At 41.9% G+C, this 15,971-nt stretch overlaps 1 protein-coding gene across 1 annotated transcript in view; it reads left to right on the top strand.

Moving 5' to 3' along the window:
* Positions 1-15,971, top strand: part of LOC124722666 — a 509,646-nt gene that overhangs the window by 435,695 nt on the left and 57,980 nt on the right. Inside the window, exons 17-19 of the mRNA XM_047247811.1 lie at positions 994-1,192; positions 8,335-8,611; positions 11,297-11,490. Of these exons, the coding sequence (XP_047103767.1) occupies positions 994-1,192; positions 8,335-8,611; positions 11,297-11,490 (670 nt within the window). The remainder of the gene's footprint in view (positions 1-993; positions 1,193-8,334; positions 8,612-11,296; positions 11,491-15,971) is intronic.

The raw sequence follows: 15,971 nt of genomic DNA, 5'->3' as shown, positions 1-15,971 counted from the left end.
ATTCATTCACATAAATATGGAAGGCTAAAATATGTTATTAGTTTCAGATTTTATTTTACTTCCATGTTTCTGACAGTCAAGCATTAATTCCTTTGCATAACAGTGAAGTTATTTTTGTTGGTTTGAAAGAAATTTTCTTTTATTAATCTTTTCCAATGAGGCAGTCAATATATTTGAAACAAAGTGTTTAATTCCACACTATTGGCTACTTTCAACTGTTTGCTGCATTTCAAGTGCACGTTTTCATCTTATAGCACGTATGGCATTATGCCATAATAAAGAGCCAAACATGAGATAACACAGTACTGGTACTTCAAGAAAATTTACATCCCAAAATATACTGTCAGTTAACTGGGAGAAAGTATGTTTTCACCCAGGAGAAAGTGTATTTTTAACCGGGAGATCTGGGAGAAATCCAGGATTTTTTTTTCCTTGTCCGCGCGTACACCCTGTTTATACATGGCAGCCATGTTTCTTGGAAATGTTGTGATCCTCCTCCACAGTGATAGAAAGAGTATGTGAATAAACAGTTGGTCACCACAGTGGAAATTAGAGAGCCTAATTCTGTTTTCCACGAGATTTATTAAATACTGATAATTAGGTTTTCTCTGCCAGTGCAAATTAAAATCTTGCATTTTACCTTACTCTGCATAAACACTGTTTATTGTCATGTCTTCCCAATTCGTTTCCATCCTGGTATACACATGAATGTAATACTATACACCTTCACCACTGTTTGATATAGAAAACAATAAAAAATTCGAAAGACTTAGTTTTGTAAAGGTTAACTTACAGTGTCTGTCTATTGCTTTGTGATGTGTGTTTGCCTTTTCAACAACAATCAAGGATATAGAAATTACAACTATGCTCAGTTATCATTAGGTTTTTCAATTTTTTCAGGAAATTACTATTATTTGTGAGCATTTTTCAGTTTGTTTTTAAAGTTACAGGTTTATTATTTCTGTCAAGGCTAAACTGCATCTGTGATTACAGGACTGGATGGTAGCACAACAGCTTTGGAAAGAGAAAAACTAATAAATGAATATAATTCGAATCCAAACATACACTTATTTCTGGTTTCCACAAGAGCTGGTTCCTTAGGTATCAACCTTGTTGGAGCCAATAGGGTTGTAGTGTTTGATGCCTCGTGGAATCCATGTCACGATACACAGGCTGTTTGTCGTGTGTACAGGTCAGTATTAAATTGGATTTTTACATCTAGTGTTGACATTTATTCTGTGCTGTATCTATCTTACATTATCTTGTATTTGCTTGTGAAAAATGAATTCTGTCATAAATGTTTGGATCCATTAAAGCAGTTCATTCAGTAATCCAGAAATATTGTACATGAAATGAAGGAAAGAGAAATATTTTCTGAGTTCTCGGAACATTTGTGTACAGTACACATTTTTTATCTCAAAACTCTATAAAAATGATTTTCTAGGCCAATTGCATGTGTTTGAACATTTCCATTGAAGCTTGCATTTGAAGTTCCATGTTAGTATAAGGAAATGCTGTTTCCACACCAGCTGAATATACCCTTCGCTTTGGGAAATCAAATCTTGTAGGATAATTTACATACAATAGGTCTGTTTGTTTTTGCAGCCATTTTAACTTGCTTTCACAGAAAGACAATGCAACAACACTGCGAAATGCTTCAGTTGCTTACACACGGAGTACCATGCGCAGCTCCTCAACGAGTGGAGGCTGATTTACTGTATTTACCCAAACTGAAGTTGCATTTGAACCTAAGCAGCACCTGAAAAAAGAGACTTAAAATTCAAGGGGAAAAAATTGTAAGCCACACTTCAAAATTGAAATAAAGTTGGTTCATTCTAACATAAGATACAAATTGGATAGAACGGATGAAAATATGACTGCAGTAGTTGGGTTCAGGTTGTAAGTGTAGCAATCCCACTTAAGCAAGGTTATTTTGTATATTAATTTACCTTTTCAAGCTTTTAAAACCACATAACTTGGCTGCACATAATTTATAGTTGTAGAAGATTTAAAAATTTATACTAGAAGTCAGTTGCTGTGCTTCATTTCTGACTGTATCACTATTCTGCATAAGAATAATACAAATACAAACAATACACGGTATGTATTTTCTTCCATGTTTGCTGGTGCCTCAACAAGTTATTCGGACAGGATTTAAATGAGGTAACAGATAACACAGAAGAGTACATGGCATAATGTTTGCATTCATATTATTCTTATGACAAAGAGAGTATGTGATTAACAGTTAATAGGAACCGTCTCTTGTCACTATTAAGAAAACATCCAAGACATAGTGTCGGCCATATTGATGTAAATCATAAACACGGGGTTGCTAGTTGGCTTTTCATAGTAGATTTGTAGTGAAGACTTCAAATATATGACTAGCAACACTTGCAAAAAAAGAATAAAAGTAACTTAGAAATTAAAAGAGGAGATATAAAACAAAATGAAATCAGATTAATAATACAAATTTTACAAACTGTTTAAAATATCAATTAGATAATTCTGAATCACCATGACTTGATTCCTTGTTGCTCAGTTCTTCATACACAGCATCATGCTCCATACCACGTAGTGCATTCAGTATTGAACATTTTTGAAATGCTTGTTGCACAATCCAATTTGGAACACACTTCCATGAATCATCAATCCATTGACACACTTGCGACAAACTTGAGTGCTTAATGCATCCTGTAGGTATCAGTTGTCTGTCATTTTTCGAAAGCCAGCCCTTGTACAGGGTGACGATTATTGAACTATATGGAAAAAACTAAATTAGTTATAAACTATGATGTGCGCACACTTTATTCAACATGTAAGCATCACTACAGATGTTCGGATGTAGGTTATGACATGTTCGATCATTGGCAAGGATGTGGCACAGATGAATGGTGGAACTCTGCATGACCCGCTGAAGTATTGGAACATCGATGCTGTCAGTGACTTCCTGAGGCTGTTTCCAGCTCAGCAATGTTTTGGGGCTATTGCTCTGCACCTTGTCTTTAATATAGTCCCACAAAAAGCGGCCAATGCCAATAGCCTCTGGGTACCGCAGAGCCAGAATGCCGTCTCCAAAGTGCTCCTCCAGGACTTCAAACACTCTCCTGCTTCAATGGAGTCAAGCTCCATCTTGCATGAACCACATCTTGTCGAAATCAGGATCATTTTGGATATTGGGGATGAAATAATCTTTCAAAACATACATGCATCATTTGGTAGTCACCGTGCCATGAAGGAATATATCACCGACTGCACACTTCACAGAGACTTCTCGATCGCAAAATGTGTGTTCTCAGTCCCGCACATGTGCCAGATTTGTTTATTAATGAACCCATCCAAATGAAATTGAGCTTCATCGGTAAACCAAACCATACAGTGCATACTAATTCCTATCATGCCCCATGGCCAACTGTGCAGTTTGAACATCCTAACACAAACTGTTCAGAAGTTATGACGCTTTTATTTCACGTAGTTCAGTAATTGTTACCCTGTACATGCTTTTCAGCTTGTCCTTAAATGGTTTATTCAAACAGACTTCAAGTGGTCACAGAACTAATGTCATTTTGCCTGGAATTACTGCAGAGTCCATTTTTCTTTCTTATAATTTTCGTTTTACCACAGGTGTTGTGTAGCCTGTGTATGCATGTAACACAAGCAGACTGCGTAAGCATTGCACCAGGATGACAATTCCATACAAGCCTAATCCATTCCAGCTCCATGTCCTCTGAAAACCACCCACTTTCACTTGCTCGTACAATTACATTTTTTGGAAACTTCTGATTTCGGTAAAGTCTTTCACCTGAAAATATGAACGTAGGTAATTTATGTCCATCTACTGTGCAAGTAAGCGTGATGGAAAACTGCTGTTTTTCACCTCCTTATGTAAGAATGCTTACATCTTTCTTTCCTCTGGTAGGAGCCATATAATTCGATGACATGTCTGAATACACTCCTGGAAATTGAAATAAGAACACCGTGAATTCATTGTCCCAGGAAGGGGTAACTTTATTGACACATTCCTGGGGTCAGATACATCACATGATCACACTGACAGAACCACAGGCACATAGACACAGGCAACAGAGCATGCACAATGTCGGCACTAGTACAGTGTATATCCACCTTTCGCAGCAATGCAGGCTGCTATTCTCCCATGGAGACAATCGTAGAGATGCTGGATGTAGTCCTGTGGAATGGCTTGCCATGCCATTTCCACCTGGCGCCTCAATTGGACCAGCGTTCGTGCTGGACGTGCAGACCGCGTGAGACGACGCTCAATCCAGTCCCAAACATGCTCAATGGGGGACAGATCCGGAGATCTTGCTGGCCAGGGTAGTTGACTTACACCTTCTAGAGCACGTTGGGTGGCACGGGATACATGCGGACGTGCATTGTCCTGTTGGAACAGCAAGTTCCCTTGCCGGTCTAGGAATGGTAGAACGATGGGTTCGATGACGGTTTGGATGTACTGTGCACTATTCAGTGTCCCCTTGACGATCACCAGTGGTGTACGGCCAGTGTAGGAGATCGCTCCCCACACCATGATGCCGGGTGTTGGCCCTGTGTGCCTCGGTCGTATGCAGTCCTGATTGTGGCGCTCACCTGCACGGCGCCAAACACGCATACGACCATCATTGGCACCAAGGCAGAAGCGACTCTCATCGCTGAAGACGACACGTCTCCATTTGTCCCTCGATTCACGCCTGTCGCGACACCACTGGAGGCGGGCTGCACGATGTTGGGGCGTGAGCGGAAGACGGCCTAATCGTGTGCGGGACCGTAGCCCAGCTTCATGGAGATGGTTGCGAATGGTTCTCGCCGATACCCCAAGAGCAACAGTGTCCCTAATTTGCTGGGAAGTGGTGGTGCGGTCTCCTACGGCACTGCGTAGGATCCTACGGTCTTGGCGTGCATCCGTGCGTCGCTGCGGTCTGGTCCCAGGTCGACGGGCACGTGCACCTTCCGCCGACCACTGGCGACAACATCGATGTACTGTGGAGAACTCACGCCCCACGTGTTGAGCAATTCAGCGGTACGTCCACCCGGCCTCCCGCATGCCCACTATACGCCCTCGCTCAAAGTCCGTCAACTGCACATACGGTTCACGTCCACGCTGTCGCGGCATGCTACCAGTGTTAAAGACTGCGATGGAGCTCCGTATGCCACGGCAAACTGGCTGACACTGACGGCGGCGGTGCACAAATGCTGCGCAGCTAGCGCCATTCGACGGCCAACACCGCGGTTCCTGGTGTATCCACTGTGCCGTGCGTGTGATCATTGCTTGTACAGCCCTCTCGCAGTGTCCGGAGCAAGTATGGTGGGTCTGACACACCGGTGTCAATGTGTTCTTTTTTCCATTTCCAGGAGTGTATATGTTCGTGGCTCGAACTGCCAGAGTTGGCAGTCGTGTGTATGGGGTGTGTTCGCTTGTGTTAATGAGTGGTGTGTGGTTTTCTTTTGCTGATGAAGGTTGTGGCCAAAAGCTTATGTGTAAATGTCTTTTAATTGTGCCCGTCTGCAACTTAACGTGTCACCTGTGTGGTAAGTAGAGAACCTATCTTTTTGTACATCATTGATGTTCCTATATGGGAGTTCAGTCAGCACTTTTTATCTGACCAAAAAGCTATTGGTTTCCAGTGTGCCGCCTGATTATGAAGTGCTGAAATTCCACAAGTTTTTCTTTGCAATTTGTCAACTTCTGTGCAATTTAAGTTCGCCTCCAAAGTGAAAAACCCCCGCTCTTCATAAAAAGACCAATTTTTGACTTTTTTGCACTTTAGCAATTAAATTTACCCTAATATTTAAAATTCCTGTGTTCTCATGTAGGCATTTCTGACACTGTTTCATAACAGACTTATTTTGAAACATCGGGAGCATGATATTGGCCTCATTTTGGCCCACTAAATGCTTTACTGCTACTGCAACATTGAAATAATTTGTCTTTTTGCAGTCACCATCATCTGATGATGATCTCATCAATCCTGTGTCACAGACCTGCAGCACAATTAGAACTTTTTTTCCGCAAAAGGAATAACTTCCTTCTTGAATTTGCTTCATTGTGTTTCACTGGCACCAGCATTTCAGAAAATTTGATGAAACAATACCAGAAATCAGAATAAGCCTCAGCATACCAACTCGTGCATAATCCTAATGTCTTACACATTGCGCTAAGAGTATTTGAAGGGCTGCTACATTCGAAGATTAGCAATACTGAATTTCTACTTCCTTCATTGGATGGTGTTTTAAAATTCAGTGGTCAGAACATGAAAAAAATACTACTTCTACTGCCTCCCCTTCTTTTTACTAGCACAGAAGGTTCGGTGCCAGTATTTATCTTCGTGCCTGCAAAGCATGGCTGTGTAGTAGCGCTGCTTATATTCCATCGCGAAAGTTAGTTGTTGTAGTTCCTAGCACCATTTTTCAAAATTTCTTTTTCCTCTGCACGCAATTCTAAGCTGCAGGCAGTTTTATGGATCTCAAAAACTGGAAAAAAAATGTGGCTTAGATCCGAGTGTTTACGGTATTACAGTCATTCATAGTTTTTAGTCACTCAGCCTGTGCTTGGCGATGTGCTTGATATAAGCAACCTAAATTTTTCCATGAGATTAATATTGTTTGTATTGTTGAGACAGACCTCAAATTTGAATGGAGTTACCATTAATGGTTCTTTATGAACCTTGATGTTTTGACATTTTGGTAATTATGTTGGGTTTAAGACAACATGGTAGGTTTGCCAGACCATTTGTGACCTAAGAATACAAATGTGCCTGTACATCAAACCTTTGTGTCATTAAGTAGTAGATGTAAGTTAAACACAGCCCTCTTTTCATTGTTACTAAAAAAAAAGTGTGGACTTCAAACATGTTTGTTACAGACTGTAATTTTAGACCCACAAATATCATTAGAAACATTAAAATGTAAATAATAAGTATTACACCAAAGATAAATCTTTTGGACAGTGGGACAGAAACCAAAGAAAAGTCTATTGAAATGTTTCATGCTAACATAGGGGACATAGGCAAACATTTCAATTGTTTCACTCTCCATTATACTGTTTATAACTGTGAGACATTTCAAACATATTAATGATCAAGTTACAGAAACAGTTGAATTTTTGTATGTAAGACAACTAGAAGATATGAGTATGGACACTTAAAGAAATAAGCAGTAATGTAAAAATGACTGAGTTCATTTAGGGAAATGTGGTGCTGTATATGGAAGTAAATTCCCAGTGTGTTACACGGTCAGTACTAACATATGAAAGAGAAACATGACAGCAAATACTTTAACTATTCAGAAATTGAGGATTTTCCAATAAGTATTGGGAGGATGCATTTTGGGCATGACAAGGAGGGACAGTAAAGCAGACAAATGAACAGGGGAAAAGAAAGGAGTTGAGGAAGCGATAATGACTGTTATGAAACGGAAGAGAAAATGAGCTGGACATACAGTGAGATGAAATGATGGGAGACGGACTAAAGAGACAGCGTAAAGGAGCAACCAGTGCAAAATTGGATGGAAGATGGTCATATATGGAGAAGTATATAATAGGCTGGTATCCAGCATTGAATGATAAATTACTACTGCTGGTGCTGATAATCATTATTTCATAATGCAGAGTACAAAACCTTGATGTTCATAGAACATCAAACATTAATAAGTGGGTGAAAACGAAAAAAGGAAACAAACAGCTGAGAACTGTCTCAAGAAATCATGTCTCATACATTTTTATAGTACATAACAAATATGAAGATGAGCAAGGTGGTGCAATGATGAGCCCATGTGACTCATATTTGGGAGAGTGGGGTTCAGATTCCCATGTGGCCATTCTGATTATTTAGGTTTTCCGTTGATTCCCAAAACTTAAGAAGACAAAATGATAGGATTGGTCCTTTGAAAAGGGCATGGCCAATTTCCTTGCCCATCTTTCCTTTCTGGACTCACATGCACTGTCTAATGATTTTGTCACCTGCAGTGGGTTAAATCATAATCTTCCTCCTTTTCTCTAAGTATCAAAGGCTCTGTCTGGAAGTTCAGTACTGGACTCTTCTGAAGAAAATATTTTTGCATTTCTCTATTCAACATATTTGTTTGGTAAAGTTGCAGCTTCAAAGTTTATTTTATGGACCATTCCTTAGACTAAATAATAAAAACATCTGTTTTGTTGTTGGTAAGAAAATTCATGTCTGTAGTATTTCAGTACCCCAAGGGTATGTAAAAATGTGGCAAATCATGTTACAGAGGATTAATGGGAGAATTTTAGTGTTCGATATTTCAATTATTTGGTGCACAGTAAATGTGGTTATGTCCACAGTATATAAATTTTTGTTCCAGATATGGGCAAAAGAAGCCATGTTTTGTTTATCGTCTTGTTATGGATAACTGTCTTGAGAAAAAAATATACGATCGCCAGATAAACAAACAAGGTATGGCAGATCGTGTAGTTGATGAATGTAATCCTGATGCCCATTTATCAATTAAAGAAGTGACTAACTTGTGCTGGGACAATGAACAAGATGGAGATGTAAAAGATTTTAGTAAAGAGAAGGACAAATATATTGATGTAGTGATGCAAAAAATTTTGGACAAACATAGCAACGTACTGTCGAAGGTAAGTTACGCTTTAATTGCAGTTGCGTTTCTAGCTTTATTGGGCTCTCACTTACATACCTTTCTTAATTTGTATTTTATAGATACTTTTGGTGCCAAAAAGATTAATGAATGTACTGGGAGGACTGTACAGAAAAGTGTATTTGATAAAAATGAGATATATCTTTAATGGTAATGTGTTAATTTTTTTGTAACCAACCTCTTGACTTGAGCCCTCAGTAGACTCTACCATTCCCCTTTGAGTGTTGGTGTATTTTACTTAAGATTTGATATAATGATGTACAGGATAGTCAGAAACAGTCTGAAAAGCTTGTAAAGGTGTTGCAGGGTAGGTTGTGCTAATAAATAATTGTTAAGAAAAAAATTCATACATTGTACTTTTTCCAAGTTAATTAGCATTCAAGTTAGCTGGTCAGACTGTTGTGCATGCAAATTCTGGTAGCCCACCAGAGTCGGTGTCACAAAACAAATTCTTTGTTCGGTTTCCTAAAACTTAACGAGAGAGCAATACAGCAATTGGACATGGGATGGTAGTAAGGATTGAACCCAAGCCAAAGGCTGAGCTGTCTCGTTTGCTATCATCTACTCTATGAAAACAACTGACACTAATTGTGTCTGGCAGGCCATCTGAATATGCATGCACAATGGCCTGATTGGCTAACTTCAAATGGTGCAACGTATTGAATTATTTTCTTAACAATTTTTTCTCAGCACAATCTACCCCCCAACGCCCTTACAAGCTTTTCAGACTGTTTTTGACCACCCTGTATATTCTGGTAGTGTGCAAATATTTTCTGTGCTCTGTTCTGTTGGCATTACATACATGCACAGATGAATGACAAATGTAAACAAACCTTCCTGGCAACACAACACCATGCAGGATACAATGACTCAAACGGGTTGTAACTGGCAAGCCACTGAACATCAGCTTTCATTCATAACTCGAAAAAAGAGGATTTTCAGACCTATATTTATGTGTGCTTTTTTTTCTTGTTGTGATGTAAGGAACATGCCCTCAAAGTTTGTAAATGTATATTTGAAACATCCTGTATAGCATGGCTGCTTTCATTCATGGCCTCCCTTTTATAGGTTAGGAAATGTAGATGACTGGACTGTGGTAGGAAGTGGTGGGTAGCTGTGTGGGGCAGGTCTCTCACCATTGTGAACCACAAAAGAATAACCCATAGGTTGCAGGATTGGGAGCTAAACAGGTTTAGGGATACACAATGCTATTCTGTAGGTTGGTTGGATGGTGGAACACTACTTTGAGACTGTGGGCAGGATTTTGGGTAGGATACGTTTCATCTCACGGCGCGATGAAAGGTAGTCGAAGACCAGGTGAAAGATGTGGTTGAACTTTACAAGCCCAGGGTGATAATTGGTGATCAGAGGAGTGTTGGTCGATTGCTGGTTAATGGGCTTACTGGTGTCAGAGGAGCAGGTGGCACGGGAGATCGATTTAGTAAAACCTCTGGTAAGGTTATTGGTATGGTTCAACAACTCCTGCTTTCTACTGCAGATGCCACGTCCATGCGTGGCGAGACTGTGAGAGTGTTTTTGACATGGAACTGGTGACAGCCATCAAAGTAGAGGTGGTGTTTGTGGTGGGTGTGCTTGACAGAAACAGCAGTATTTATGGAGCCATTTCAAAGGTAGTGTATGATATCTAGGAAGATGGCTCATTGAGATGAGAAAATGACCAGGTGAAGCAAATTTGGGAATAGGTGTTGAGGTTGTGAGGAAAGAGCAGAGGTTGTCCTTGTCACGAGTCTTTGTAAGGAAAGTGTCCTCAATAATAAATCATAGAAAGTAATACCTCTGCCAGATTTACAAACTGGAAAGATTATGTGATAACAGTTGCAATGTGTTTTAGAGTTTATGGCACATCCAGAGCATCAGTGAACAGGGTGATAGAAACCTAAAACAAAATTTTATGATATTCCTGATGACATTGTTGTGGATCATAGTACTCAGCAAAAACTAGTCTTCAAAACGAAATATGAATATGACACCTAGTTTTTTAAAGTATTTGGTGAAGTTTTACATATCAGCTGTCTCAAAAGTAATGCCCAAATGTTGGCCAAATTTATATCTGTCTTACTGGTTGCCTGCTTGTGTATGCTGTAGACAATGTGCACAGTAAGTCACTGTAACTTGAATGAGGGAGTACGTATGATGAAATGTGATTTCATCCATAGTATCTGTAGACTGAATTAAAGATTGTTGACATCATGCCTCTTACAGGTGAACAATTTATGTGAATGGCAGGCTTGTTCTCTCATTTCTCTTTACATACAAATATTTAAAAAAAAATGCAGTTTGGTGGCAAAATTCACTGCTCTTAAATCAGCTGATGATGGCATAATGATAGAGAGTTGTATCCAGTCATAAAGTGTCTCAGCAACTAGCACATACTGAGACATGCAGAAAACGAGATGTTAAACCCATTTACTGATGCATTTAATACACAAAATGCAGATGGGGACTGTCTTAATTATATGAAAGATAAATGTAGGCCAAAACTATTGGAATTATCTGTAGGAGAATATAATGGGGAACCAGTGGATTTGTAATGTAGTTTCAATCTCCCTTACATTCAGTAAAATGAGAAATTATGGGAATATGAGCAACAAAATAAAACTTTAGTCTAAACAATTACAACAATTGTTACCTCTTCTCATTATAGGAGCCTTTCCAGCATGAATCACTGTTGGTTGATCGAAAGGAGAAGAAACTTTCCCAGGCTGAAAAGCGATTGGCAAAGCGAAGCTATGAATTAGAAAAACAGGCCAACATAAATTATAGCAGACCTCAGTACTCATATTACCAGGGATCTGGTGGTAGCAGCTCAACAAATTTACAAACAGGTCTCCAAATAAGGTATTGTATCTGTTGCTAACATTTATTATTATTATTATTATTATTTATTATTATATAGCTGTCACAAAGGTGTGCAGTTTGTAATATTTACTTTTTCTTGTTTATTACTCTCTCTGTGCTCATTGTGCATTGGTGTTTTATGATTCCTGAATCACATCATATTACAGCTGCCAAATGAAGCAGTTCACATATTATACATGGAAGTACATTTGTATGTGTGTTTTGATTGTCAGTGTCTTGTAATTTGAAGATATTTGTTTCGTATATGTTTCTGCCCATAGAATAGGTAGCAAATCTTATTTTTACTGTTATTACTGCATATGCATGTCTTCTGTGGAATTATTTACTGTAATAAATTTGTGTCATCATGTTAAAAATGGCTGCCTCTCAATACGTGTTATCTGATCCCTTTCCTTGTCCCTAAAATGAAATTTTCCAAATTTCCCATGTGAAAACTGTCCCATTAATACATCCTTCAGTTTCCAAATCCTCCTGACCTCAATTTCCAGTAATATGACCTCTCTGTATCCCTTTCTCACACCGATTGCCAGACTAGTTCACACAGTTGTTGTTGTTGTTGTTGTTTGTGTGTGTGTGTGTGTGTGTGTGTGTGTGTGTGTGTGTGTGTGTGTGTACCCGCCAGTGACTGAAGAAGCCACAGGTCGCTGGTCATAGGGCTACGTGGTCCTAATCAGTTCCTGAGACTGAATCAAAGAAGCCCTCCCAGCTAGGGCAACCCAAGGAACAGCGCGAGGAATCAAAACCAAATAGACCCACAGCACCGCTACCTACAAGCTCTGTGTCTGAGGACAAGGTGGAGCTTCTAGAGTCCCCCGAGGACCTAGCTCTCTCCGATGCCTCTGAAGCAATGCTCCTACCTGTTAGCCCTCCACTGGTGGCAGCAGCTGACCTTAGGCAGTAACCTGCTTTCTGCATTCCTTCATGCCTTCACAGATCACAGAAAGCGTTATCCTCCATTGGAATTGCGGCGGTTTTTTCCACCATTTGGCTGAACTAAGACAGATTCTAAGCTCAACACCTGCTGTCTGTATTGCCCTGGAAACCTGGTTCCCACCAATGCGGACCCCTGCCCTTCATGGCTATCGGGGTTTTTATAAAATCCGGACTGACTGTAACAGTGTGTCAGGTGGCGTATGTCTGTATGTCCTTGCCTCTGTATATTATGAATCAGTGCCTCTTCATACAGCTCTAGAGGCTGTTGCTGTGACGATAAGAACGACCTTGGATATTACCGTCTGCGATGTCTATCTTCCTCCGGATGGTGAAGTCCCTCTTAACGAATTGGCTGTTCTGATCTCCCAGCTCCCCCCACCATTCCTACTTTTGGGGGAATTCATCGCCCAGAACCCTTTGTGGGGTGGTGCCGTGATTACTGGCCTGGGTAAAGATGTCGAGAATCTTCTCTCTCAGCTCGACCTCTGCCTCTTAAATACAGGAGACCCCCACACACTTCGGTGTGGTTCATGGCATTTATTCGGCCATTGATCTATCACTTTGCAGCCCAGGAGGGTTCATGACGACTAGTGTGGTAGTGACCACTTTCCGATCTTCCTATCACTACCCCAGCGTCACACTACTGGACGTCTGCCGCGATGGCCAATTGGCTGACTTTCACATCTGCTGTCACTCCCACACATGGTGCTATTAATGTGGTGGTTGAGCGAGTCACTGCGTCGATCGTATCAGCTGCAGAACACGCTGTTCCTCTTCCTTCCTCTTTCTTCTGGGTGCCCTCGATGTGAAACGGTGCCTTGGTGGTCGCCAGAAATCGCTGAGACCATCAAAGACCACAGGCGGGCCCTCCAATGACATAGGGATTTCAGTAAATGGGGCAGTGTGCACCGATTCAGGTGAAATTGCCAAGCATTTTGCTCGGAGTTCTGCATCTCCAAACTATCAACCGGCTTTTAGTTCCTTGAAAGAGCTGGCAGAACAACAGCCTTTGTCTTTTACATCACGCCGCCTTGAGCCATACAATGCTCCTTTCACTGAATGGGAATTCCTCAGTGCCCTTGCCCATTGCCCTGACACACTTCCAGGCCCTGACCGAATTCATTCCCAATTTCTCAAACATCTGTTTGTGGCCTCACTGCGTCAGAATCTATCCATCTTGAATCGCATCTGGGGCGAGGGAGTATTCCTGTCCAACTGGCAAGACAGCATCATTGTCCCAGTGTTGAAACCTGGGAAGAACCCTGCAGTGTTGGACGGCTACCGCCCCATTAGCCGCACCAACATTCTCTGCAAATTACTCAAACGAATGGTGAGCCGGAGGTTGTGTTGGCTCCTGGAGTCTCGGGGCCTTCTGGCTCCATCCCAGAGTGATTTCCAGCGAGGTGTACGACACGACCTGGCACCACCACATCACTCCCGATTTTTACATGGAACTTTCTCTCCCTCCCTACCTTCTATGTTCAAGTCGGAGGCTCCTTTAGCTCCTTTCATATCCAAGAGAATGGGGTCCTGCAAGGCTCTGTATTGAGTATTCCACTGTTTTTAGTCACTAGAAATGTCCTAGCAGCAGCTGTAGGGCCGTCAGTGTCGCCCTCCTTATATGCTGATGATTTCTGCATTTACTTCAGTTCATCAACCATTGGTTTTGCTGAATGCCGACTACAGGGAGCCATTCAGACTGCACAGTTATGGTCTCTTGCCCATGGGTTTCACTTCTCTGTCGACTTCTGTCAGTGATGGACAGTCCATCCTGACCCTGCACTTTTTCTTGATGTGTAGTCGAAACATATTGATTTTTAGGACTAGTTTTTGATGCCCGGCTAATATGCCTCGTCCACATTCGTCAACTTAAGCGAAAGTGCTGGCGGCGTCTTAGCGCCCTCCGCTGCCTGAGCAACCCCACTTGGAGGGCAGATCGCTCTATGTTGCTGCGGCTCTACAAAACCCATGTTCAGTCACGACTTGACTATGGGAGTGTAGTGTATGGCTCATCAGCGCCCTCAGCATTGAAGTTGCTTGATCCTGTGCACCACTGCAGGGTTCTTCTAGCAATGGGCGCTTTTCGAACGAGTCCAGTGGCTAGTGGAGGCTGGAGTCCCTCCATTGCACATCAGGTGCTGCCGACTGCTCGCCAATTATGCAGCACACATCCATAACTCGCCTCAGCATCCGAATTACCGTCATTTGTTCCCGAACGCAATGTTTCATCTCGTGGAACGGTGACCTCAGTCATGGATAACGATCTCTGTATGTGTCCATTCCCTGTTGTCTGAACTCGAATCCTTTCGTTTACAGCATTCCGTGTGGTTTCATAAACATTCGCCTCCATGGTGTATGCCTCGGCCGAAACTATTTCTGGATCTATTGCATTTCCATAAAGACTCCATTCCTCCTGAAGCACTCCGCAGTCACTTCCTTTCAATCCTTGGCGTGTCCTGGGGTTCTGTCTATACCGATGGCTTGCTGGTTGATGGTTGTGCAGGCTTTGTGTATGCTCACTCGGTGCGTATCGAACGGCCCTCCTTGCCAGATGGCTGCAGTGTCTTCACTACCGAGCTGGTGGCCATCTCTCGGGCCCTTGAGCATACTCGTTCCTGCCCCGGTGTGTCCTGCCTGGTCTGCAGTGATTCGTTGAGTGGTTTACAGGTCATTGATCAGTGCTACCCACGCCATCCTCTGGTAGCAACTATCCGGGGGTCGGTTTATGCCGTCGAACGATCTGGTCATTCAGTGGTCTTTGTATGGACCCCAGGGCATGTTGGAATTCTGGGAAATGAGCTCGTTGACAGGCTGGCCAAACAGGCCAGTCGTAAGCCACTTCTGGAGATTGGTATACCCGAACCTGACCTCTGATCAGTGTTATGCCACAAAGTTCTCGGTATTTGGGATGCTGAATGGTGCAGCTTAGTTACGCCCAATAAACTCCACGCCATCAAGGAGTGCACAAATGAGTGGAAGTCTTCTCTGCGGGCTTCTCGCATGGACTCTGTGGTCCTATGCCGCCTTTGCATCAGCCACACTTGGCTGACGCATGGCTATCTTTTCTGGCGTGAGGCCCCACCATGTTGTCGCTGCGGTTCCCGTTTGACAGTGGTCCACCTTTTGGTGGACTGTCCACATCTAGCCGCTCAGAGACAGAATTTTAATCTCCCTGACTCCCTTCCTTCGATTTTAGGAGACAATGCCTCCACGGCTAACTTGGTTTTACGTTTTCTGCTGACACCGGTTTTTATTCTTCGGTTTCAGTTGTAGTTCCTGTCCTCTGTGTCCCTGTGCTTTCTACCCTAATACTAGAACTCCTGTGGCGTGTACTGTTTGTTTTCTGTTTTATACCATGGACTTGGTTCAACGGAACAAGGGACCGACGACCACGTAGTTTGGTCCCTTTAAAAATCCTAGATCCTAGAATGAGCGGCACTAGTTTTTTGTAAGGAAATCTCCTTTGTAGACTAACTGCATTTTCCTACTACCCTACCCATCACAAGTTGACAGATTCCAGTCATGAT

The sequence above is a fragment of the Schistocerca piceifrons genome, chromosome X (genome assembly GCF_021461385.2).
Source record: "Schistocerca piceifrons isolate TAMUIC-IGC-003096 chromosome X, iqSchPice1.1, whole genome shotgun sequence".
In the NCBI taxonomy this organism is placed as follows: domain Eukaryota; kingdom Metazoa; phylum Arthropoda; class Insecta; order Orthoptera; family Acrididae; genus Schistocerca; species Schistocerca piceifrons.
Note: the sequence above shows the minus strand (reverse complement) of the source record. Positions and strands in the feature narration are given on the sequence as shown.